Genomic DNA, 25,855 nt, shown 5'->3' with positions numbered 1-25,855 from the left:
ACAAGAGCATTTATTTCAGCTTTCACATGATTAAGCGTGCTCTTATTCCTACTGTACGCTCATATGCATTTGTATTGAGGAATTTTAATTGCATACAGTTCACGTCAATATAGCAGATAGAATTTGGCTTATAAGCTATAAAAACAGTTAAACCTGTTCTAAGATATATTAACCACAGACCCTAAAATTTCACAAAAACACTTATCTTAATATGTCTAATATCTGCAACATTGAATGGTTGCTTTTCCAGGCAAGTAGATTCTGCCTATTAGGGGAATGAGAGTGAGAAAGCTGGTGGGTTGCTCTGAAGTGAGAAAGAGTGGCCCATTTCTTTGTTTTTGTTTTGTTTTTTTTCTTCTGTCCTTACCCTATTCCTCATGCGACTTGGGCCAACCAAAACTTACACAGCCCCAGGAGCTTGGAGCAGCTTCTCACGCGATTTACACACACGCACACACAAATCCCCCTCTCCACCGAGCGGAGCTGTAGCTGCCCTGGGACCCTTTCTCCGCGGGACACTGCGAGCCTGTCCTCCCCGGAAAGCCTGGGGTTGGGCAGAGGGGATGAAGCTGGTCTCCTTTCTGGCTCTTGCTCTCCAGAGTTCATGCAGACACTCGGGAGGACGATTTAATGACCCGCTCCGCCCCTGCTTCCCCCCGCCCAGGCAGCTCCGGGAGGCTCTCGGTCGCACCAGTGGGGAGTGGGGCTGCAGCGGCGGCGGCCCGAGGAGGAGGGCAGGAGGGAGGGCAGGAGGGAGGGCACGAAGGAGGGAGAAAGGAAAGCGGGCAGGTGACACCGCGCTGGGTTGCTGGGACTCGGCGGGCGCGGAGCGGCGGCAGGAGCGCGGCGGCCATGCACGTCAATGGGAAGGTGGCTCTGGTCACCGGCGGGGCGCAGGGCATCGGCCGCGCGTTCGTCCAGGCGCTGCTGGGCAAGGGCGCCAAGGTAAGCCCCGGGAAGCGCCTCCTCCCTTTCCCTCGCCTCTGCCTGCAGCCGGCACCCGCGGGCGGGGGGTGGTGGCAGCCCCCGGAGCTCGGCTCGGCGGGCGACCTGTCCGTCCGTCCATCCGCCCTCCCGCCGGCCGCTCATTTTCCTCCCGCCCCGCTTAGGTAGCCCTGCTGGACCGCAACTCCGAGGCCGGACAGGAGAGCAAGGCGGCCCTGGACGAGCAGTTTGAAGCGCAGAGGACGCTGTTCATCCAGTGCGACGTGACGGACCAGGAGCAGCTGAAAGGTAGGAGGTGAGCGCTGAGCGCTGCGCCCGGGCTGCAGCCCCCGTAAGCGCTCCGCGGAGAGGGAGCTCTGCGGGACAGCCTGCTCCCGATCGCTGCTGGCACTGACCCAAAAACGATTTGTTCCTGAACCTGCAGATGGGAAATATTGCTACCAGCATTGCTACCATAATTTCACTTTGTTCCTTGGCACAACAGAAAGCCAAAGAAGTTAATTCCATTGAGTATTGTGGGTGATATTTTTGCATGAAAGCCTCTGCAGAAGATAATTGCTATTTTATGAGTAATATATATAAACTTTAAAGCTCAGACTTGCTTTTTATGAGGTTTCGGTACAGATTCCAAGCTGCATTCCCTCGTCACAGGAGTAATAAATTCTGTGCTGGGTTGCAGTGCTCTTTACATGCAGTGCATTTACTTTCATTGTGTGCTGCCACAGCTGAAAGAAGAACTGGCAAAAACTGGCATGCTACTTCATCATGGGGTTAACTATAGGGTGATAACATTTCACACACGTTTTGCAGATACATGGAATGGAAGCAGCTTCCCTCATGAATGATTTGCATTTCTGTTTTCACTTAGTGGATAAACAGTGTTCCCTACTGAGTATCATATAACATTGATGTACCTTCACAATATTTCATAACAGGCACATCACTTCATCAAAGTTTCATTATTAAATGGCACATTCATAGGTAGTGACTCAGATTCAGATTTTGACATCTCTTTTGACAGTGCCCTTTCCCCAGATTCATTTCTGCCATCTCGATGTGAACACTTTGGGTCTGTTTTCATTCATTACACTTCACTGGTCACTTTCTCAACAGTGACCATTGAGCATAGCCATTTCAGAAAACATTGCTGCTATTCCAGAATTCAGCCATACTGTCCACTATTCCAAGATAGCATGATTATTCCTAATTGTATAGCTTTACATTGCCTATTTGTAAGAAAGATGCCGTACTTTAAATCTGGGATCTGCTGTAATCAGCAAAGTTTTTATCAGCTAGGTTGATTGAATTTTCTCCAAGTGGGAGGAGTAAGGAGCAAAAAAAAGCATCCTAGGGGTAGGAATAGCATGTGCTGCTGTGTGGGTGTTACTCAGTGTGCCTTGTCTCCCACACCTCCTCCTTTCTTTGGTGCCAGGCGAGTGCAGGACCAACAGGGTGTGAACCGGGAGCTGGAGTGAGTAGGACAGGTCAGCAAGGGAGTTTTTGGAACCAAGTTAGTAGGAAAAAAGTAATCAGAATAAAATTGGAAGTGGGTCTTGCAAAGAAAAAAGCAAGAACAGGAGGCTGCTGCTGCTAATGCCTCTCTGATCACTGCATTAATCCTGCTGCAGGTTTCTTACTGTAAATTTGCAATCGTGTCTCACAATCCTTTGGGAATTCTGACCTGGTTTTGGGGTTGTTTTATTTTCATCTTTTTCCACTTGCAATTGTAAGCTACTACTTCACAAATTTAGATTAATTTCACATTTAGGGTTTAAAGGTTTCATCAGAGGAATCAAGTCCTGTACTTTATGTTAAAGGTCATGCGTGTGAATGAAGTTCCTTTTTTTTTTTAACTCTAGCCCTTACAGTAGAAAGTCCCAGTACTAGAACTAATATTTCTAAGTACATGAGGCTTATGGGCAAGAAGTCATCTGCTTAATCTACTTTCAAGTCTTGCCTGAACTTTTTTCTCTGGTGGTTCTTGCACCTAATCTCCCCAAAAAATCTCCTATCTCATCCCACTTTTGAAACATCACCATACTTACTACTGCCTTCCAGGGACATTTAAGAAGCTCATATATAACTGGTGTTTGTACTGACTTTGCATTGTTTTTCTTACCTTTCCTTTAAAATGAATCCTTCTCTTAATTTTTCCTTCCCCACTCAATATTTCAAACAAACATCTGCTTTTAATTTTTTATAATTCCATAAGCACTAATTAATGTGCAATGCAAACACAGAATTATTCTACGTTTGAAGAGGGGAGAATAAATCAGCTTATACTGATGTGTAGGTGACGACTTCACTAAGAATTTACAAGAAAATTCTTCCTTTTGTGGATAGGTGATAGATGGGATTACTGTAGGCAGTTAAACTTTTACCAGAAATATTCCAAACACAGATATGCAAAAGCATTTGGTCTTTTCTCAAAATGTAAAATAGAAAACTACAATTAGTCAAGTCTGTGTAAGTTTAATTAAAAAATCATTGGCAAAATAACAATTTTCCATGGTGGTTTTTGAAGATTCTAATTCTTAACAGAAACATCTTTCTTAGGAAAGATGTTATTTAGAGAGGGTTTAAAAGGGAATTAGCCAGTTTCCAAAATTTGAAAGATAAATAAGGAACCAAATTGTATTTATTTTACTCATTCAAAATAAGTTAAATACTCACTTCTGCTTTTAATAAAGCCAAAGGTTTTCATTTCAGCCCTTGATGACGCAGAATTGGAAAGATAAGTGACTGAAGAGTTGAGAAATCAGAGATTGAATTGGCAACAAACAAAAGAAAAAAAGGGAGACAGGCCAAACCAGAAGATTTATTAATATTACAATATTGTAGTATAGAATATTAGAAAGATCTGTACAATAAAGGCAGCTGGACAAATAAAACCTGTTCCATCAGCTGCCCAGCTCTTGTTTTGATCACAAGATGATGATTATGATGGACCTGAAGCATTGAGGCAAAGAAAAGGCTGGTGCAGGAAAAGCTTTGTAAATCCCTGCAACTGCTGCCAAAAAAGGTAGATGTCTTCAAGCTGATGCTATGCACCTGATTGTCATGAAGGGCCAAGCACTAAGGGTCAGAGAAGGAAGATGCTCCTGGGACCACCTTTCAGTGAAGTAATTTCATCAAGGCCTACCGAGCGCAATTTTTGTATACCTGAAATACTGTTGATTTTGAATCAAATACCAAACAATATTTTTTAAAATAATATTGGGGAGGTGGTGTCTTGGTTTACATAATAGTAAATATTTATTAATGAGGAACAATATTTGGAGGGGAAAACAAGCAAGTTATATGCATACATGTCAGAAAATGTCCTCAGTCCTGGAACATCTTAGTCTGGAATGAACATCTGGAAGTCATCTCATCCATCTTGTCAAAGCAGAGCCAGGCTTGAGAAGTTTGCTCCTCATTATGACATCATCATGTTTTTCTATACACATCTTTTATCTCAGTTCTAACACTGTCACCTGGGAAAACACAATGTCATTGTGGAAGTTTCCCAGTTCTCATTTTGAAATTGTTTGGAAGACAAGTCACTATTTTTATCCTCAGAAAAAAAGGAAGACTTTAATTTGAGAAACACATTATTAAAGTCACCTGACAAGTAGGATATATAACAACTTATCCATAAATAGATACATCTAAAAAGATTAATTATTTGTAGTTGAAACATTCATGTCAGTTATTATTAAATAAAAACTGTGTTCTTAGGCTTAATTTGGACTGAATTAAGAAATTTTTTCTGAACACTTGAAGCTTTTGTTTTTCATTCAAAATAGATGGTGTCAAATCTTGACTTTACTAGCTATACCAAACTGCTACAAATCAAACTATAAATGCTTAATGTATATAATTGGGGTGCCAACATCCTATCTAATACAAATGTATAAGTGCTAAGAACTTACAGCTCCTGTTATCAGACTATCAAACTGAGTGAAAAGGCAACGATGTTATCTTAATCCTTCCACTTTCCCTAAATTTATCTAATGTTGCTGCATGTTAGATAAAGTATTTAACTGCATGTTGCACACTGATGTTTAAGAAAATAAGGAAGATATTTTGGTAGACTAATAAACCATTTATTTTTATGCATGCATTGTATTTTTATATATTACTTTCCAAAGTTCTAAGAATTGTCACTCTTGGATCTTACTATAGGTGCTTTCAAAAAAGTAATTGAACATTTTGGAAGGCTGGACATTGTGGTTAATAATGCTGGAGTGAACAATGAGAAGGACTGGGAAAGCACTATACAAGTTAACTTGGTAAGCATTATCTCTTTTTTCCTGTCTATATTTCAGTATTTAATGTTGGAATACAGTTAACAGCCTGTGGCTTGTACAGATTTTGCCAGATGATACAACATTAATGATTGGATTGGTAAGTGCAGCTATTGAAACAATCACCACATAACTGTGTGGTGGGTCCCTAAAATTGTCTAGCCAAGATATACAGCACTATGTAGAGGTGCTTGGATTATTTATCACCAGACAACATTCCCTTTCTAGAAAATCCAATTAATTTCCAAATAGGTGTAAGAATTGACTGCCTGAGGCAGTAGAGCTGCATCTACAGTAGGCCAGTCTGTTTATATGAATGTTTTAGAACATTTTAGTTACTTATGAGGCTCAGCTAGCCTGCATTAGAGTTGGAGTTGCCATTTGTTGATACTACAAATAAATTTGTTCAGTCAAAACCTCCACACTTCCCTCACCAACCATACCAGCATAAAATCTGAGTTTTAACACAGGCCATTTCATCATCATCACTTGTAGGAGCACACTACTTAAGGGCACATACTCCCTAAAATCCAGTACATTTAACAAGCCTGGAAAATTAATTTTCAAACAAACTGTTACCACTTCTTTGATATTATCTGGTATCTCGTCAGATGAAAACACAATATCTGTGGGTTTTTTCTCAGCTGAAAAGTTTTTAATTTCAAGTACACCTCTAGGACATCTAAGCTCCAAGGAATGACCTTTCTAGCATTAATAGAATTTCTAGGCTAATGAAATTCAGCTTGTAGTCTACCATCTGTGAAATCCTAATTCAAGGGTGATTTAACAAGTCACCCCATGATCATACTTACTGCAAAGAAAGTAGCAAAAGGAAGCTTTGAAGAGTAAAATGTGGAGTTTTCTCATTTGAAATTTTGTTTTTCTCATTTCATGTTCTGAGCTTTCTTGAAAAGAAAGCTCAGAATATGAAAATTAGGTGTGTTTTTGTCAATAATTTTAAGGACAAAGCTACCCATCTTTGAATCCTAATGCCTCCAAAAAAACAAATTAACAAAGTAACTCCAGGACAAATAACATAAGCTGTATATGCGAGAAGTTACAGAAAAATTAATGAGAAAATTGGTACATGAAAAAAAAATTTAAGTTTCATAACACCTTTCTCTTGGTTTTTTTTGTATCTATTCCTTACGTATTCATCAAGATTTAAGTACATATATTTCTTTCTCTTCATTTAATTTCTAAAATGTTCCCAAAAATTAAACATTAGGAAACTTAATATTGTGAAGTAACAGTAGTTCGTCATCCTCAATGATAGGGAGCATCTGTATCTCTTAGTATAGATCCCTTGAGTGTAAAAGAAGACTGTGTTCTAGATGACTTACTTCTTTTTACTTTTGTGCCTGGTTTTAACACAAGATATAAGTTAATGTAGGCAGCCATTCACCTGTCAAATTTGCAAGCACAGATAATTAGTCATCACTGGAAATACTGAAGGCCATGTGAGAAATATGTTTGACTGTGATGCTTGCTGTCAAGGTAAATATCCTCACTCAGAGTGATATCTTAATAATTTTCTGATGCCAAGTGCATCAAACAAAAGACGTTAACAACCTCCTACTACATTGCAGAAGACACCAAGCTAGGTGGGGGGTTGATCTGCTGAGGGATCAGAAGGCTCTGTAAAGGCTCTGTAGATGTGAACAGGCTGGATTGATGGGCCAAGGCCAATTGTCTGAGCTGCAATAAGGTGAAGTGCTGAGTCCTGCACTTTGGTCACAACAACCCCATGCATCACCTCAGGCTTGGGGCAGAGTTGCTGAGAAGGTGCCCGTTGGGAAAGGGTCTGGGGGTGCTGGTCAACAGCAGCGGAATGTGAGCCAGCTGTGGTCAGGAAGGCCAATGGCACCCTGGTCTGGATCAGCAATAATGTGGCCAGTGGGACCAGGACAGGGATTGCCTCTCTGTAGTCAGCACTGGTGAGACTGCACCTCAAATCCCATGTTCAGTTTGGGCCCCTCACTATAAGAAAGACATTGAGGTGCTGGAGCGTGCCCAGAGAGGGGCAACAAAGCAGTGAAGGGTCTTATGAGGAGCAGCTGAGGAAGATGAAGTTGTTTAACCTGGAGAAAAGGAGGCTCACAGGATCCTTATCACCCTACAGTCATCTGAATGCAGGTTGTAAGGAGGTAGGGGACAGCCTCCTCTTCCAAGTTAGAAGTGATAGGACAAGAGAAAATGGTCAGAAGGGCTGGGGGAGGTTTAGATTGGATATGAGGAGAGATTTCTTTGCCAAAATGGTTTTCAAGCACTGGAACAGGCTGCACAGGAAAGTGGCTGACTCACCATCCCTGGAGGTATTTAAAAGGCCTATAGATGTGGTGCTTGGGGTCATGGTTTAGTGGTGGATTTGGCAGTTCTGGGCTGAGTTGTATTTGATGATTTTTAAGGTTCTTTTCCAATCTAAACAATTCTATGATTCTATTTTTATTTTTTCTTTTTAAAAGTAATTGAGCAGAAGCAGACCATAAGTGGTCTCAAGTAGCAGAAAATCTGCAATCCAAGTTTTAGAAACCTGCATGCTCAACAATCAAATTAGTCCCCTATTTTTTTTTTCCCTAAGAGAATATTAGGAAGTTTATACATTATGGTATATGCAAGTTCACCATAAATGTCCTTGTAAATCAGAGTTGAATGTTGGAAAATTTCCAAATTCTAAATACCTGGTGGTGACTGGAAGAACATCTAAAACGATCTAACAGAGTAGAATTACAGTTATGTGGGTTAAATCAAAGCTACTCTAAGATCCAAATATCTCCACTCACCTATTGATTTGATTATTCTCTCCCTAACACCGAGTCAACTTATCTCCATAAGCATTTCTATCTAGTTACTGTAATTTCTGTAAAACAAGATGTAATGCTTTGTACTTTTTAGTTTTTTAATTATAACCAAAAAAAAAAAAAAAAAAAAGCTGATGCATGTAATATCTTCTATGGGTTGGTTCTATGAAATACTTTTGTGTTTCTTGCAGAAAGGAGCAAAATATATATGAAATACATTCTTTTGAAATGTCTCGATTTCCCTCTTGTAGGATAATTTAAGTATTCTTTGTTTTATTTCTAAGAACAGAAACAGATGCTCTAGCCACACATATGTGTGATACATATCATGCACATATTTTTTTTTATTTTTAAAGGGGAAAAAGAATCTACATCCCAGTCGTTGTCTTAGTGATTTCATTTATATATTGATATAACAAATATTCCCTGCCCCAGTTTAAAGTACAAAGTACAAAAGTAGAGCAGTACAGACCAAGATAAATCAGAACAAACACATCTGGGGTGTGTTCTTTATGGCTAAAACAGTTCACAGAACCGGTTGGTCTTCAGGAACGTTTTTATAGGAGTGTAAGGAAGTTCTCTGATAATACTGCTTGAGAAAGCATGAAGAAGGTTCAAAAAGTGGGACTTAATTTGGAAGGAAAATGGAGTAAAACACAATTCCTACTGGTGTTCGTTACAGTATCCTGAGAGCAAGAAAAGACAACTTGATAAAGCCAGGGAGGGGGTGTAGGAAGGAGTATTGACTACTAAAATGATATTTCTATTGCAATGCTTTCCACCTTTTTGCTACATTTTGTGCTAAACATCCATCTTCTTGTTACTTTATTAATACATCTATTTTTTTTTCACTTAAGTAGTCCAGCAATGCCATCTATTCCTCACCTCAAAACTCCAAATCTCAGGGTGTTTACTTGATTCATATCAGCTTGATCATCAGAAGCTTCAGCTAGTGAAACTCATACAAGGATACACTCTTGTTATTATGGCACATAGAAAATTAATTTGGCAACCATACAAGAATTCCATTTTAAAGAGATATTACCAGTGCAGTCTGTCACACACATGTATTTGTGCACAAAATATGTGCTTATGTGTTATACAATAGTGAATAACACATAAATTCTTATTAAGGGTCCTACCTACAGTCCTCTGTCATGACAATCTTTATTGCATTCATAAAAATTTATACCTAAGGGACCCAGAAAGTTTATAATCTGACTTTTTTTATTCTTCAAATCCCTAAAGCAAAAAAGGGCCCACATCTTTACGAGCCTTGAACATGTATGTTATTTAAACACAATTGGGTGTTCTAAGCTTCAATAATTTTATCTTGTGTTGATGTGGCTTTCTGGAACCACTTTAATTAGAGTGGCCATTATAATTACAGTGTCTTTGGTCATTACAAATGCACTTAGCACATTTTATACTAAAGACAATCCCCCAAATTACCCACAGGGTCTCTTGTTATGCTCATGTCAGAGGTTTCTGAAAACTAACATAGGTTGCAGGATACAGTTAAATGTAGCAGTACTGGTATCACCTATTCTTACATTTTAAATATTACCTGAATCAAAAGTTTAGAAGTACTTTGTGTGGCATTTTGACCACCTTACAGTTTTATTATGACAAAAAATTAATTTTATATATATATTCAAACCAATTACCCAAATGAAATTCTGAAAAAAATTGAAAGCAAAATCACAACTACCCCCTGTTTATGTGATAATGTTGCAATTTTAACACATTCTGGCAAAACTATATTTCAGGCCAGAAGCTGGGCACATCAAAACACCCCAGTCATTTGGGGTTCAATTATTTAAGCATTGTCCAGAAGTAAGTAGAATTCAAAGGTACACATAAAGTTTCTTCAGGTGCATGACAGTCTTATTCTTCATTACTTGGCAAAATGTAGAAATATGCAACAATTCCAAATTTTTACATTTTTAATGAGTTTGCACAGTTTATTTCCATAAATGACAGAAGTAACAAATTTCCATGAATTTAGAAAGTCCTTTACTAAAATGAAGTCTACCAACATCAAAATACTTAGATTGGAACTACAGAGAAGATAATGCACCACTGTATATTTATGTGTGACTCCGTTCACTATGGCTCATGGTGAAATACATGTTCCAGAAACTAGCAAACCTTGCAAAATCATTGTTTGCATATCAGTAAGGACCTATTTCTCAGAATGCCAATTAATGTTTCAACTGAAGACAGAAGGGTAACTAGGTGTTTCAGACAATGAAACATCAGAAGTGTTTCATTGAATTTATTTTTGTGACAACAGCATCATGGTCATCACAAGGCTGTTCCACTGTGCCAGCTATAAATGGGAGTATGCTGTGACCTTCTTCTGCTCCATACACCTTGCTGGCCTTTCTCAGCATACCAGGAGAAATGTTAAGAACTGAAATTTCACCCCAAAGTAATGTAACCTGGACATATAGCTGGATTCAGCAGCTGGAAATAACCACTAGGTCCCACAAGAGTGACAAAGGCAAGCATCATTTCTCTGTGCCAGCAATAGAGAAAGAGACCAAAACAAGCAGTGCTATCTGTAGTAGATGAAATGGCATAGGTGGCTGGTTTACTGACAACCAGTGGCTACCTCAATGGCTTACTTGCATATTCTTCAGCATAACTTGATGTCAGAAGACTAAGTGTCTAAGGGGAAATGTGGCCAAAAATTGAGAAGTGACACCTTGAAATTAGTAGCACAAGAATCAATCCTCTAAGTACATAAAGAAGCCTCTAGGTATAATTATTTTTGCTGTTTATATTGTTCTAGGAAGGACACAGTTACCTTAATAGCACAGTAAGTCAATGAAGTTCTTAGCTTATGGTTTTAATGTATGTTTACAATAACCAGTGTTGAAGTATAATGAAAAGCAAAGATTTCAAACTAAGAACATAAGACCAGCTATCAAAATGGAATACTATTCCTATGTCCTTCAGGAATGTGGAGGTGTATTGAACGGGGGTAGTGGAGTAAAGGAATCTGCACCCTTTAGCTAAAGCTATAGTGTTTCATTCCCACCTTGTAAAAGAGCTATTGATTTGTAGCAAATCATCTAATCCTGCTATGTATTCCTTTCTCCTTTCTGCCTCTTCCTCTCTAGACTTCTTGTTTTCCACAGTTTGAGTTGGAAATTCATACTCAAGAGCTTAAAATTTAATTTCATATAGCAATCAAACTAACCTATACATAGGAATGCCAAGGAACTTGCATGCTTGCTCCAACTTGTCCACTTCCTAGAAAATCTACATTAAAAAAAATTAGTCCCACCTTCCTTTCCAACAGCAAAATGCTAAAATTTATCATGGATATCACAAGCAGCACTTTTAGTTTCAGAATTTTGAAGCTCATCTTACACAATTCACAAAGTACTTTTAAATGTTTCCTTATAGATAGTCGTTGATTTACAACATCACTCTATGAAAGGCAAATGATCTTGGGTCAAATTCCAGCTCTGTGCTAACCTGCGTTATGAAACCACAAGTTAGTGGCTCTTTCATTTTTATTCAGTACCCCAAGCACTGAAATATCTTAGTTTAGGAGCCTACATAAAATGTTAGGACTGATTACTATTTTGTTTTCTCACAGGAATTCATATTACCATATCATCTTGATATCAATATAGTGCTCATCTTCAGCGCTGAAGATGCTGATGTATTTTCTCAGCATGAAGTACCAGATGTATCTGACAAGTGGTGGCAAGCAAAACCTTATTAAATAGGTGTGAGAAACTATGTCAGTTGGAACAGCTGCCCTGAAACACTAGGAAAAAAAAGCACTGTGTACTCAGTTACTTTCAAAGCCATTGTCACTTGAAAACGATGATGATTAATGATGTCCTGGGCACCATCACCAAAAAAACACCTTTTTTTTTTAAATAGATAAATCTAAAATGAAACACAAAGTATAAAAATTGACAGATATAATGTTGGAATACAGGAACATTGTACACATTGGCTGACATTGGTTCCTAAAGGTGGAAAAAATTATTTAGCACTCTACTGAAGACGCTGAGCCTAATTAGAATCAGAATTTCAATATATGATTTTTTTTAGAATGATAGAATAAAATCTATACAGCCAAAGGATACATAGAAATTTGAAGAATCAAAGATTTTGTAAGTTTTAGTTCTGATTTTGACACTGGCAACTAAATTGCTATTTAAGAAATCATTAAATAAGTTACTGATTACAGATACCTTATTCTCAAAAGCAACTGGAAATATTTTGAGTATTTGCACAATTATTTTGCAACGTTTACCATGATGTCAGATACCATATTAGGTTTATTACTGTATGATACTTCAGCACATCTGATCTCCTCTAATTTAAATCTGTAATTTATGTAACGTAATGCTATGACATATTCCCACACTCACCACTTTAACTTTATTTAAAGAATCCTAAATTTTCTGCTGGCAGTTGAAGAGTAAAATTGCCTCCCTTGAGAGCATACTCAGACCTCCAGTGCACCTTAATGGCCTGTTCTTATGATGTGCTGTAGTAAAACACTGTATTTTGAGAAGAAAATAAACAGCAGTGTTGCTGAGATATCATGCTTTTCAACATCTAGAAGAACAGTAATTTAGATTCTTTTCTGACTTCAAGGATACTAGTTTTCCATAGCCAGGATTAAAAAAAAGAAAAATAATTAAGAATCAGCTGTATCAATTTTTGATTTACCTACATTTAGTTATAAGGCTGACTACTTTGATACTCTTTGTTCTTGACATATTTATGAAAAATATCCCTTGAGCTAAATGCAGTCATAAACAAAGGAATCATAAAAAATTCAGCTCTAAAATGCCTTCCTGTACAAAGTCTCCCAGCATATTTTCATCTTAAGCTGGGTCAGACATTTTTTTTTATTAGGTAATTTTAAATTTAACTTTTGTGGAATTTTTATTTAATAGATAATCTATAAATTATTGTTGGTTAGAACCTGGGATTGAATTATTAAGCTTAAACATATGATTGGGGAACTGCACAATCTGAAAATACTTTTAGTTTCTTTCATTTAATTGAAAGGAAATGACAGATATTTTCATCATAACCTAAAACCAAAAAGCTGCATTCAGAAAACATAAATTTTGAGAGGATTGGAGAGAGATGGATTCTTTCAAGAGAATGAGAAATTCAACACACAATAGAAGAAAAGTGCCATCTGCTGAGAGTGCAGGCAAATTCTTCTCACCTTGGGTATGTGCTTCAGAGTTTACCTGCAAAATAATTCTGTATTTTATCAGCCCAAACATCATAAATAGCCATTTGACCCAAGATCAGCCACACTTAGTGAGGGTTTTGCAAGGATCACAGGTAAGGATTACAAGGCTATAGCTGGTGTAAGGGGCAATATCCAGATGGAAGTCTGCATTTCACTTGAAGACCACCTCTCACAATGCCTTTATGTAAAGGAGAACATGTCTCCAGCCTCGTGAAGAAGTACTAAGTTAATGGATTCCAGAGGGAGAAAAAGAACAGTACAGTAATTTTGATTGGACAGCCAAGCTACCCACTGTTTTCTTGGTTTAAAATTGTGGTTTGGCCAAGGACTCATCTAGCTCTATTATCTCTGAATTAGAAGGAACTGAAAAGCCTTCAAGGAGCCCCAAGCTACTTCCTTCTTCAACTGATTTATTTTCTCTAATCATCCTAAGTGGAATTCTCCTTTTCTGCTCAGCAGGCTGAGCCACTGCTCCAGGGCATGACAGGACCTGCACCTGCTCTCCAAAGACATCATTAACCCCTTTCTTCCTCAAATATCTTTTGTACAGCCTCTCATACATATATATATATATATATATATATATATTAGAAAAAAACCACTCCACTCTTAAGTCCAAATCTAATTTTGGTTGAGGTGCCAATAAGTTTATGTTCAGAATAAGTATATCTTATAGCAACACTACTGTACATTAACAATCTTGGTTTAAATAAATCAAATTTATATGTGACAATTAAACAGGACTAGATCAACCTTTATAAAGACTCTGCTACTTTCCAGGACATGTGAAAGAAATCTGATTTAGTCTGGTATGCAACAAAATTCTTTGGAAAGTTTCTGTTGAAGCATTTAATCAACAGCATCCTTTTTAAATTAATCAAAATAATTCTTAAAAAATGATCGCTTAAATAAGACTTTCCAGGAAAAAAAAAGAAGGAATTTTTTCTATAAGAAAAATTTAAAATATTATTTCAGAATTTTGAAATATTCATATTTTGTGAAGTTTTGCACTATTCCAGGAAATAGATATTCTGAAAATATATTATTATGTAAAAATATCTCATTAAGCGCTGAAACTATAGAAAATGAGAAAAAATGATTAATTATCAAGATTCCAAAGCAAACTTGGTAATGAGGTCTCTGGTTGTTGTAACTCTGTCAATGGGCAGCCTCATGTTAATTAAAAAATAAACCAGTGATATTAATAAAGTAGGACATGCACTCTTCCAAATCTGATTCCTATTAAATCCAGAAAAGCATGAAGAATAACTGAAAATGAATTAGTAGTACTACTTTATATTTTGTAACATTCGTGTCTAAAATATCAGCTAATGAAAATGAAATATAATACCCATCTCCAGATTATTCCAATTTTGCTTTGGGAATTTAGATAGTGACAGAAAAATAGTTAACATTCTGATTTTAAAAGCTTTTCTCTTTCTTCCCCCCAGTTTCTCTAGTCACTATCTCTAAGGTTTTAGCCAAATACAGATTCTTTACTCTGGTTTTCTTATGGGAAATTTCTGTCTCCATTATTCTGCAGACCTTCTCTGCTCAAAGATATTGAAATAATCATGCACACTTCACCTTTTGGACATCTTAATTTATTTGAGTCAATAAATAGCACTAAACAGTCACAAATTACAAATGAAGTTCTCATTTAAAAGCTGAAATAATATTTCCAAAAGACTAAAAGTGTATCTCAATGTATTTGTCCGTTTTAAGGAGAAATTGTAAAGCAAATATGAAATTCTTACAGAGAGATTAAAAAAAAAGGTAAATAGTTATGGAACTCATCACTAATGCAGTAAATTTAGAGAAATTTAACTCTAAAGTTATCTTCCACCAGGAACCATGTCTGCTGCCTTTTTCTTACTATTCGTTTCACTCTCGGTAAAGTGACTTTCTGAGAGAAACTCTCTCCTGATTCCCCCAGCAGGCTGGTAACCCAAGGCTTGGTGTGTCTTTGGACATCTCAGTTTAAAAGCCTGAAGCTCAGTGAGAGGAATCTCAGCAGAATTTCTGACTGCAGTAGGGTTCAAAAACAGATTTTAAGGAATCAAAATACAAGTCTCAGAAAATTTTTTCCTTGAAGTTCTGTCTTAAAAAAAAAAATGTTTGTAAAAATCACAGCTAATATTATGCTAACATCTCATATTATGCTAACATCTTAGAATGCCATTTTTACCTTCTCTGTATTTGCCTGTGTGGGCTAACCTTCATTTGAGAGGAATGGTAAAACTCCTTTAACTTTAGTCAGAAAATAATACACATTTTTCATATCTTGGGACCAGGACTATATCATGGTACTTAATCCTAAAAAGTGTGAATTTCTTTTGACTTGAGCCTAATGAAGTTTTAAGTGTTAATGTTATCTTCAGATACAGTTAGTACATTTTTTTATAATATAGAACAGGCTATCTCAACAAAAACAATGGGATTTAGATCAGTTCATCTGCCACTTATATTTTTGGATAAGGTATGTGTTTCACCTATAAATTATTTACTTTTTGTTTCATTTCCTTCATAGCTCTTATTTCACATTTCAATATTTTAGTTTTTTTATTTATATCTCATTGAGAGAAATATGTAAACTGCTATTACTTCTATTTATTGCAATTGTGCTTCTGAAGTTATTGAGTTGCAATACTGTGGAGTGTCTCTGTGCTTAAAAACTTCAAAATATAAATAAGATCTCTAGTAAAGCAATGCAGGTTCTAAGCACTACAATAAAAGCAAGTTCCAGTTTGTAGAAGCACAATATATATTTTTGAATAACATCAATAATTCAGTAAAATATTTTGAATACTTTCAAATAATCTTTGAGTATCTTCAATAATTCCTTCCTCTCTATACCAGACATCTGTGATCAGAGGAACCTACCTTGGCATAGAATACATGAGAAAAGGAAATGGAGGTGATGGAGGAGTGATCATTAATATCTCATCCTTGGCAGGTGAGAAAATTTTCTGCATAAACAATTTCTGCTGTGTTTTCTTCTTCTTCTGTGTTTTTTTCTTAATCATACTGATCAGTCTTACTTTTTCTTCTTTTTATGGCCCTTTCCCGTTTAGAAATATTTTGAACTGGTTTTCATCATAGCAATAGAAGGAATATCAAACAACCACAAATTTAATTTGCTTTTTTAAACACAGTTCAATATAAAAAAATGTAATTTTCCTAACCTATCAGTCTTGCATTTAAAACCTGGAGCCTGACATAAATTCCTCCATTCAATTCCAGAGGAACACAAATGTAGGAACCTCTCTAGGCTAGACTGTACCTAGTTTGTTAACAAAGTTTTTCACACACCCACTCTGTGTTCCAAGTCCTTTCAGCTGTGATCTACCTGTACTTGAGGAGTCATAAAATTAACACTCATATTTTACCAAGCTTAAGCAAGAGTGCATGGGTGAGTAGTTTAAGTTCTCCTGTAGACCTTAGCTTTTAAGATTAAATGTCCAGGTCACCCTACTGACATAATGCATATGGATCTTGAAGATCTGACTTAATGCATGCACACATGTCCAAGACATGGAGTCTTATTAAAAGACTCCATGTACCTTTAAGTCAGCATTTTCCATACTGCCTGACACATTGCCTGCTGACACCAGTAAGTTTGTCTCTATAGGCTGAAATGGACATTGTATTGGGTCCAAATTAACCTGAAGGAAACTGCTGTTGCAGTGCAAGAGGTCATCAACACAAGTAAAATATTAAACATGTTCACAGAGACACCAATGCCCAAGGCAGTGCTTAAGAAAGGGTAGGGCTAGCAAGTGGTTTGATTCCTTTTCTAACTAGTCTCAAATGAACACAAAATTATTTTGGTTTTAAGACCTAAAAACTTGGCTGTTCTCTTTGTTAAGACAAACAACAGTTTCTCTGCTTTGCTTGGTTTTACATGGCTTGTGTTTAACAATTGTTTCCAAGGTCATAAGGAAAAACACACTTTAAAAGCTAACGTATACTAATTTTTATTGCTTTTGTACTTACTACTATTCATGCTTTGTGATTGTAATTCTCCTTTTCAGTTTGAAGGTCTAAGTCCTGCAGTTTATTGCATATATGAAAGACAAACTTCCAGTGGCTTGCTTAACATCCCCTTCAAGTGTTTTCTCAGAGCTAGCTTCTGTTGATCATTAAACTTCTGAGTGGTTTTGATCCCCACTGCCCAAGTACTCTGTAACATACAGACAGGAAACCTTCCCATGTCTTTTTGAGCAACAAGAAGAGTTGTACCTAGTGCTTATATAAAATTCAATAATATTTCCTTTGCACATTAATTAGCTACATTAATATTAATCAGTACATCACCATGGGAATTTTGCCAGTGATTTGGACTAGAGACAGAATCAAGCCTTACAGTATCACATTTCCAAACACCCATTAATTAATACTAGCAAAATTATTTCTGTGACATGGATGCTTAAAAGTGTTTCATTGAGCTGGATCAAAGGCAGAGCCTGTCTATCCAGTAACAAGTCTTCCTTTTTTTAGTCTTGACCCCAGACAGGACTTAAAAGAGGGACAGAAATATGTGATCCCATGCAGCAGGCACTCAACTATGTCTCAAAGCTGCAAAATTTAATTTTATTTGATTTCTGCATTCATATCAAGAAGAAGTAATTCTGCTAAACTAAGATAATGAGAAATGTGTTTTATTTCAAATTTTGCTCCATAAAAAACAATTTCAATGATCGCAGGTTTTTTCGTTGGAATAGACCTAATTTTCAAATTCAAGTAATAAAAGATTCTAAAATTTCTTCTCTAGTGAGCCACACATCCACACATGGTACCTTTAATTGCCTATAATGGAATAGTTAAAAGAAACGGAGAAAGCATAAAAAACTAAATTTAACTCAAGAGGCTATTTAAATTATTAAACTTAAATTAACATGGTCTTTTACCTTTAGGTGGCTGTACCTGTACTCTTTTTGCAAAGGGTAAAAGGGCAAAAGGAATTCAAGTATGGCACACACTTTTGTTTTGATGTCTTTTGTATTTTGAAGAAGGTTTTCTGTGAAAATGAATTTGTATCTGTCTGTATTTTAGCAGACAAAAAAAAAAGTCAGAGTATTTACAGAGGGCTTAAAAAATGTTACAATTTTTTAGTATAGCATTATGCTACTTTTTTGAGAGGCTGTTCAATGTGTAGTGAATCTGGATGCCTTTCTGCTGCACAGCCACATCAGTTTGATTGCACTCAACTTCAAACATTCAGATTCCTCAAACAACTGATTTGCCTTCCCTTTATTGAAAGCTTCAGCTATGAGGGATACTTAAAGTGCCTGTCACAGCAAAAAAGCTTTTTTAGGACCAGATCCTATATGTATTACAAGAAATGGTTACAAGCAAGGACTCTGTCACAGGGATACAGGGGACCAGAAATGTCAATGGCTGTACAACTGAGGCCTGAGCATCATGACAGAGCTTCTGGTCCCTCCCCTTTGTGAAAAGCAAATGCTCAGCAGAATCTGCCAGAATGAGGTTAACAAGAATTAGAAGCTATTCCCTTCAGACTTCACTATATCACAGCTTAGAATTTTTCCTAGGATTTCTGTTGCACCTTTGTTTTGGGACTCGGGAAGACTAAAATGATATCATGGAGGCATGCAGAGAGAAAACCAGAAAGGTTTTCTCAAAGTCCAGCTTAAAACTAAAAAGGCTAATAAATCTTATTCAAAGAAAGGAACTTACTCAAATATCTGAGGGCAACGTTCAATGGGAGAGCGTAACTGGGGAAAAATGCTTAATTCTGTTTTTATCAAAGTTCTTTCATTTCATCAAAGTGGAATGAAAGGAAATACTGGTTTCAGCAAAGCCTACTGATACAATTCAAACATATTGATAGAATTCTCCACCTCCAGTATTAATTTCTCAGGATGTGGTTTTTGATACTTGATCATGACAAATAAGGAGTTGTACTGAGACACCTGACACCATGTCTTCAATGGTAGAGTGCTCTTGACACCAGCAAGGAGAGTAGAATATAAGCAAGGGCAAGAACTGTCTCTCTCAGCCTGCCAGGAACTGAGAAAAATAAAACAGAGCAGTTAACACTGCAGCACAGGATTATTGTTGGTCTGCTTGAACTTGTTTTGCTAAACCAAAGAGCATCTTGAGTCATCACAAAGTCATTTCCAATTCACCATGCAGCAACATCTAGAGAGAGAAAAATCTAGCCATAGCAGCAGCCCCCTCCTCCCCGTCTAAGAGAGATTAAAATCCAAATGTATCACTTTCCAGAAGTACACTGACCTATCACCATCCATTGGAACACCTCCTCTTCTTCTCCCCATTATTTTGTGCATAATGGTCTCTAGTCTGTTTCACTGCCATTCTGCTTTGCATAAGATAATTAAATATTCATGGCAGCAGCAAATAGAATCCAGATTTTCTAACAAATGAATGCCCTAACTAACATGTTAGGAACTCATCTCTGCTCACTGGTTGAATAAATATGTGGGCAGAGCAGACTCAATGTGACACAGTGGCTCATCATAAAATACTTTAGGAGGGTCCCTGGGACATGCCACCAACAGAGGCCCAGCTCTTCCTAGGGTGGGGAAGTGGCTCTGAGCTGGAAAGCCCTCAGTGGGGTTCTGAGTACTGAACTCAGGAACAAAAGTGACACAGGACTGTTACTGTTTTATGTGAGGAATGCTAAAACTAGTCTTAGATGCTTTATCCAAAAGTGAGATGATTTTTTCTTGGTTCTCCACTTCAGCAAAGATATTGATTTCAATTAGGAAAGAACTGGTTTTCAAAAAAAAGCCCAAAAATTCTACTAGTTCCTCTCTTCCTGCCTAGTTATTCTTCCTGCCTAGTTATTCCTGCTGTCTTTGGCATTTAAGTAAGTCTTTGAGCCTTATTCCACCTCATTATTGTGAGCTGCGCCCTTCCTTTGTTTATTTCTTTACTTTGTTTCTCCTCCCTCTCAAGTAAAAGGTGATTTTTCTTACTGTGGTTAAAAAATAAAAATAAAATTACTTCTAAATTCTTTCTCTGTGTGTCCCAGTAGACTTCATCTGTTTTATTTCTGTTAGCTGCAGTCTGGTTAGAATTTCCTTTATTTGAAGCGTGTAAAAGTCCTTGAAAGTTTGGGTTTTTTTAAAAATAGTATTGTATTATTTCTAATGTGCCAATATTCCAATGTTTCCAATGATCTGAAGAATGGTGATCATCAAAAGTCAACAAACAGAAGAATATTAAGCATTTGTTGTGATCACAACCCACAGGAGACAGTACAAAAGCCCTTTCATAAAGTGAGTTCTTAAGCAGAAGCGTAGCACATTAGTCCAAGCTAAGCAAATAAATACAATTGTAAAAGGGAAACCAGACAATAGGTTAAGTTCTTCCTTTCCCAGTACTGAACAGTTCTGCTTTCACAGGATCATCAAGGTAGCATTTAAATCAAGATAAAACCTTGAAGCTGTCAGGTTGGTAATTAGAGCTTTGGGCTCTCTTATAAAGTTCTTTCCATCAGACAAAATAGATCCCAGCACAAAGAGCCCATGCAAGTCTGGCATATGTAATTTTTCTGGCAAATCCATACTTAGAGCTAGAGAGCGAATTCTTCATCTCCACTGAGGTAAGTCACACCCCTTCTTGAAAGTATCACCTTAAGATCTAAAGTATGAAAGATAAAAAAAAAATGAGCTATTATTTTGGATTATTTCCATTAGAATCAAACATTAAGGCATTAAAATTACTATCCTGTTTTACAGCAGCACATTCAGGAAAACATTTTATCCTCTAGCTTTCAGACAGGCTGAAGTTTGCTATTCATAAGGGCCTAATTTTCAGGTGGAACTACAGCATCCATTTGGTCCAGTTCAGCTTTCATTGTATATTAGAAATTGTTGGCATAATTGGCAGAAATTAATATATGCTCATGGTCTGTCATTTCTTCTTGACTAGCTTTTTGCCATCTACTCAGTCTTACCAGAATTAAGTTCTTAGTTTTCTTCCAAAACCTCTGTTGTCTCTTCTTTCTCTAAAACAAATAAAAATTTTGTGCTCTCCCACTCAGACCATAAAGGTTTACAGTGTTAGCAGAAAATTTTTATTTTGATTCTCCTATTCCCACACTGGAAATGATTGCAGGTATCCAGTTCATACATTAGATATCAAAGCCCACCTAAAAGACTTTGCTCCTCAGTATACTTTGAATACTTTACTGATTCATAGATGCCTCAAAAATCTCATTCTTGAGTGTTTTCTTCCAGATTGTGTCCTCTATTTTAAGTCATACTTCATAGATACAACTTTTCCTTTTAAAAGTTATATTTTTTTCTTACTCTTCTTTTGCCTGCACATTTTTATTCATCTTTTTTTTTCCTTAGCCTATCCCAGATTACAGAATATAATTTACAAATGCCTACTAATCCATTTTGTTGCATCTCTGACAAAAGTTTTTTACACCGTAGATCTATATGTGTGTTAAGGTAATCATAAAATAGGAGTATGCACATCTTCATTCAGCTACCTTTTTATTTTAAAGGACTCATGCCTGCTGCATTCCAGCCTGTGTACTGTGCTACAAAGCACGGTGTCATTGGATTCACACGGTCCATAGCAGTAAGTATGCATTTCCCAGGGTGTCATGAGCTCCTCGGGAACATGCTTACATTTTTCATGTTCCTCCTCTATAGCCATACAACTGGAATTAATTTTATGAAAGAAAACAAAGTGTGTGAAGCAGTGGAGGTTCCCTCCTTTCACAAAGGGAGTCTGAAGATAGAATAAGTACGGCATCTGTGTGTTTATGACCAATTTGAGGTTTGGAGAACATAGAAGAAAGATGTTGCAGAGTAATTTAAGGACAGTGAGAGGAGTCCAAAAGCAAAATCCTAATCCAAGTTTTAAAGCTCTTTTTTCAGAACCCTGTCCCAGTCATTTTGGTTTCCTTGTTTCTAAGTCAGGTCAATGACTTTTTTAATGATAAATAGGCACTGAAGTGTAAAAGAGTTACTTGAACAGATCATTATTTATTCTTACTGACTCTTAATACTCTAAAAATGAAAAATGACACATCCAGGATGGGGCATGTAAGATGACCATATTATAAGTTTCAGTCTCTAACTCCAAAACTTTCTAGTTAGATTGAGTAAACAGTGTAATAAAACAACTTGGAGGGAGAAAATACAATTACACTTTAATAGATTAATGTTAAAGATAATTTGCTCACATAAGATTTCCAGTCTGATTTCCAGAATTAAACACCTGAAATTACACTCTATCCATCTATTTTATGCACCTGGAATTACACTTTATCCATCTATTTTATGCACCAATCCCCACATAAATAGCTCCTTTTTCAGATTAACATAAAGAGAATAGTGTGGATAAGTATTGCATATATCATATTAACATATCAAGAGCATGAAACCTAGTTTCCCATTTTCGTTTTCTCATTAGAAATATAAATGTCACATCTAAGCTCAAACGTAAATTAGAGGAAACACTGTCTTTAAGGAACATGAGAATGCTGAGGAAAAAAAGAATAAACATGGTGAACTATGATCTTTACCAGGAAAGGCACTACAGCCTGATGTTGGGCAGGTCTGATACCTTACACCTAGGGCTTCGGTTTCTTTTCTCCCCAGACCAAAAGGGCAGGCTACCCTGCCATGAAAATGACATGTGACTTAGAGTATACCTGAAAGGAGTCCATTAAATGTTAAAATAAATAGAACACAGTGATTAACAGTTATGGTTATTCTTGGATATATCATGTATAATTCATCAGTTCTGTGCTACTGCTATGAAAGCTCATCCAGTTCATCCAACTCATACCTGGATGTTGATCAGACTTCTTTGCTACATGCACACTTTGGTAGAACCACAAACAAGGGGTCCTACCTCTCCCAGAACAACTTGTGCTTCTTTCTTGCATCATGTTCCCGAGCTGCTTCCTGAAAAAAAATCAGTTCACAGGGACTTTCCAGTGGAGATGCTCAGTGATAGATTCATGCCTTGGCAGGGACAACAGAGCAAGTAGAAAGGTTTAGCATTACAGCTGTAGGGATAGAGAACATACTGTATTGTTGTTGATGTGAGGAAGGTATCTTAATATAGTATCTTAAAGATTATTTTATTTCTTTCTGAGTTTTCTTTTAATAAAAAAGCTCCTATAAGATCCAGAGCATACATTTGGGAAAACCTTTCTTGTTTTTGCTTAGAAGAGTTATTTATATCATCACCCTCAAACACTGTCAACGACATGCTAAAGAGCACTAAGAGCAAAAAGTATTAGGAAAAAAAAGCAGCTTCATGGGAAGAGTTCTGATTTCTCATAGAATTATTCTCCTGACAAAAGAAATGCTTTTTTTTTTCCCAGTAATCTAGTATGATTACTAGACAAAATGTGCTTCAAACTTTCTTGTTAAAATAATCAGTAGTAACACAATCTCCTTACTTAGCAAGACTGAAAATTACTTTGTGGTAAATCTCTTGCTTACAAATACTGTCTGAAAATGTTGATGACAAATGCCTACTACCCCTTTCTCTTTTCTAGTTAGCTGCTAACATGGAAAACTACGGTGTGAGACTGAACACAATTTGTCCAGGATTTGTCAACACACCAATTCTTCAGTCAATAGATAAAGAAGAGAATATGGGACAATACTATTCATACAAGGATGAGATAAAAAATATGATGCGGTACTATGGCGTGATGGAGTAAGTCAAGTCAGATACAATGGGGGTTTTGCATTTTGTTAATGAAGAACAAAGAAACGCTTTCAGCAAAATTAAACAAAAGGGAAATACTGCCTCAGATAAAAGACTATCAAAAGGGTTATCTGTATAGAAAGGAAAAAAAAATGGCAGAGATCTAAGCCTATTTTAAGAGCACCATCTGCACAGTGATATATCCCTTTATCCATTCCCATTTCCCAGCAAAGTCCAAATCAAATTAGCAAGTTAAATATAGTTCTTTTAGTTTTTAATAGCCTTTGGTGTTCCCTCATGAATTTGTTTAATCAAACTTGTTGTGAGATACAGGGTATATAATTTGCACAGAATTTTCACAAAATTGTCAAGTGAACCAAGATGGACCATGAACTGACAAAACTGATTAAGAGCACAACAGCAGCCACGATGGATCAGATCAAAGAGTTACCTGGCCCACTGCAGTCTTGCCAACAAAGGCCAAAAGCAGACAGCTTGGACAGACTGTGAGAACATGGCAAGCATAGTCATATTTTTTAACACTTGCTTAGCTTCCTACAATTAGCTTGCAAGATGCTTCTGCACAAAGGAAATTGTATGACCGTGTTGTTTCACCCATAATTTTCTTTATATAAAATATTTTGCACCTATTGACCACAGCAAAATGCATGTGAAATTATTCTTTATGCTAATTTGTATGTCAGCTCTGCTACAGAAGGATAAATCAACAGCAAAGAGCTGCAGAGGATTGTGTAAGGATTACTTCTGTCCATTTCCCTGACAGAGAAAAGTTTGATAGGAAGCCCAGTGGCAGATGGATGTCCACAGGCATTTATCAGAAACTAGAGCAAACAAATGATGATTTGTAAAGTAGCCACTTTAGATGTATGTCCTGATTGAGGAGAATACATATCTCTCCTGAAACACTCATACCACCTCTGCTATTCCTCAAAATAAATTTGTTCAAATACCATTTTTTACATTTTCAGATATATAGATTTACATCGAGTTTCTTGTCCTTTTTACATGTTCTATTATATCATAACTCTGAAATAACTTTTTTTCTTTTTCAGCCCATCAATAATTGCTGAAGGATTGATAACAATAATTGAAGATGATACTCTAAATGGAGAAGTTATGAAGATCACAGCATCTCAAGGAATTCATTTTCACCAATTTGGCCAAGCACCTTTTACATCATCAAAGAGATAAATAATTGTTTTGGGCTAATTACTTTTGGCTTTTCTTCAATAGAAAATTTTTGAAAAGAGTAATTTCAGGGGAAAAAAGATTAGTATTGTTTCTAGATCAGTGACAATGTTCAAACATTTGCATCCTAATAATGAAGGGATAGATGAGAAAATCTGTTGTGGGAAGATGTTACCACACTATTCTGATTCTATAAGCACTATTAACAGTTTGTATTTAGTAGAATAAATATACTGCTCTGAAGGGTTTTTTTAATTATTTTTTAGTAGTAGGGGCCACTTTTTTCATTCTGGTTGTTCTGATCTACATACTCCAAGCATAGTTTAGTTGATCTGACTTAGTTTGTTATTATTTTCACTGTCGTGCCTACCTATTTGCATCTTGAATTCTTCAGACCAGGAATTCAGTTCAGGAATCCAAATCACAAATGTAGCCATAGGGAGTTAAGAATTACCTTTCTCTTATGAAATGTTAAATATGTGCAACTTAATTCGTTGTATGTCGTAAAAGGAAGTACAGATTTTTAACTTCTTGGATTTTAGATATTTATAAAATATTTCAGAAATATTTTTATTTTCTTTTATAAATATATATATATGTGAATTTTCTCACTCTGTATATACAAAGAGGAATATTTTGACATTGATTGAAATGTTTTCTTCCCTATTAAATCTTGTTTTCTAAAC

The 25,855-nt window shown here is 36.6% G+C and overlaps 1 protein-coding gene and 1 long non-coding RNA gene across 4 annotated transcripts in view; one reads left to right on the top strand and one right to left on the bottom strand.

Annotated features, from left to right (window-relative positions):
* The first annotated feature begins 756 nt into the window (after positions 1-756).
* On the top strand, positions 757-25,855 carry HPGD (15-hydroxyprostaglandin dehydrogenase). 2 transcript variants are annotated; one of them, XM_054633633.2, is made up of 7 exons: positions 757-945; positions 1,110-1,233; positions 5,113-5,219; positions 16,143-16,239; positions 21,790-21,866; positions 23,806-23,969; positions 25,034-25,855. In XM_054633633.2, exons 1-7 carry the CDS (start codon positions 853-855, stop codon positions 25,170-25,172), a joined length of 801 nt encoding a protein of 266 aa, XP_054489608.1. In that variant the 5' UTR covers positions 757-852; the 3' UTR covers positions 25,173-25,855. The 2 variants fall into 2 exon arrangements, with proteins under 2 accessions (XP_054489608.1, XP_077033452.1); XM_077177337.1 differs by lacking the exons at positions 21,790-21,866; positions 25,034-25,855 and having other exon boundaries at positions 23,806-23,945.
* Positions 14,609-25,855, bottom strand: part of LOC143693964 (uncharacterized) — a 30,901-nt gene continuing 19,654 nt past the window's right edge. For both annotated transcript variants that reach the window (XR_013182095.1, XR_013182096.1), the window contains exons 4-5: positions 23,151-23,307; positions 14,609-20,915 (exon numbers count right to left, since the gene is read on the bottom strand). This is a non-coding gene — a long non-coding RNA (uncharacterized LOC143693964). The remainder of the gene's footprint in view (positions 20,916-23,150; positions 23,308-25,855) is intronic.

Source organism: Agelaius phoeniceus, chromosome 4, assembly GCF_051311805.1.
Source record: "Agelaius phoeniceus isolate bAgePho1 chromosome 4, bAgePho1.hap1, whole genome shotgun sequence".
NCBI classification, from domain to species: Eukaryota; Metazoa; Chordata; class Aves; order Passeriformes; family Icteridae; genus Agelaius; species Agelaius phoeniceus.
The sequence above is the reverse complement of the archived record's forward strand: the minus strand, read 5'-3'. Positions and strand labels throughout refer to the sequence as shown.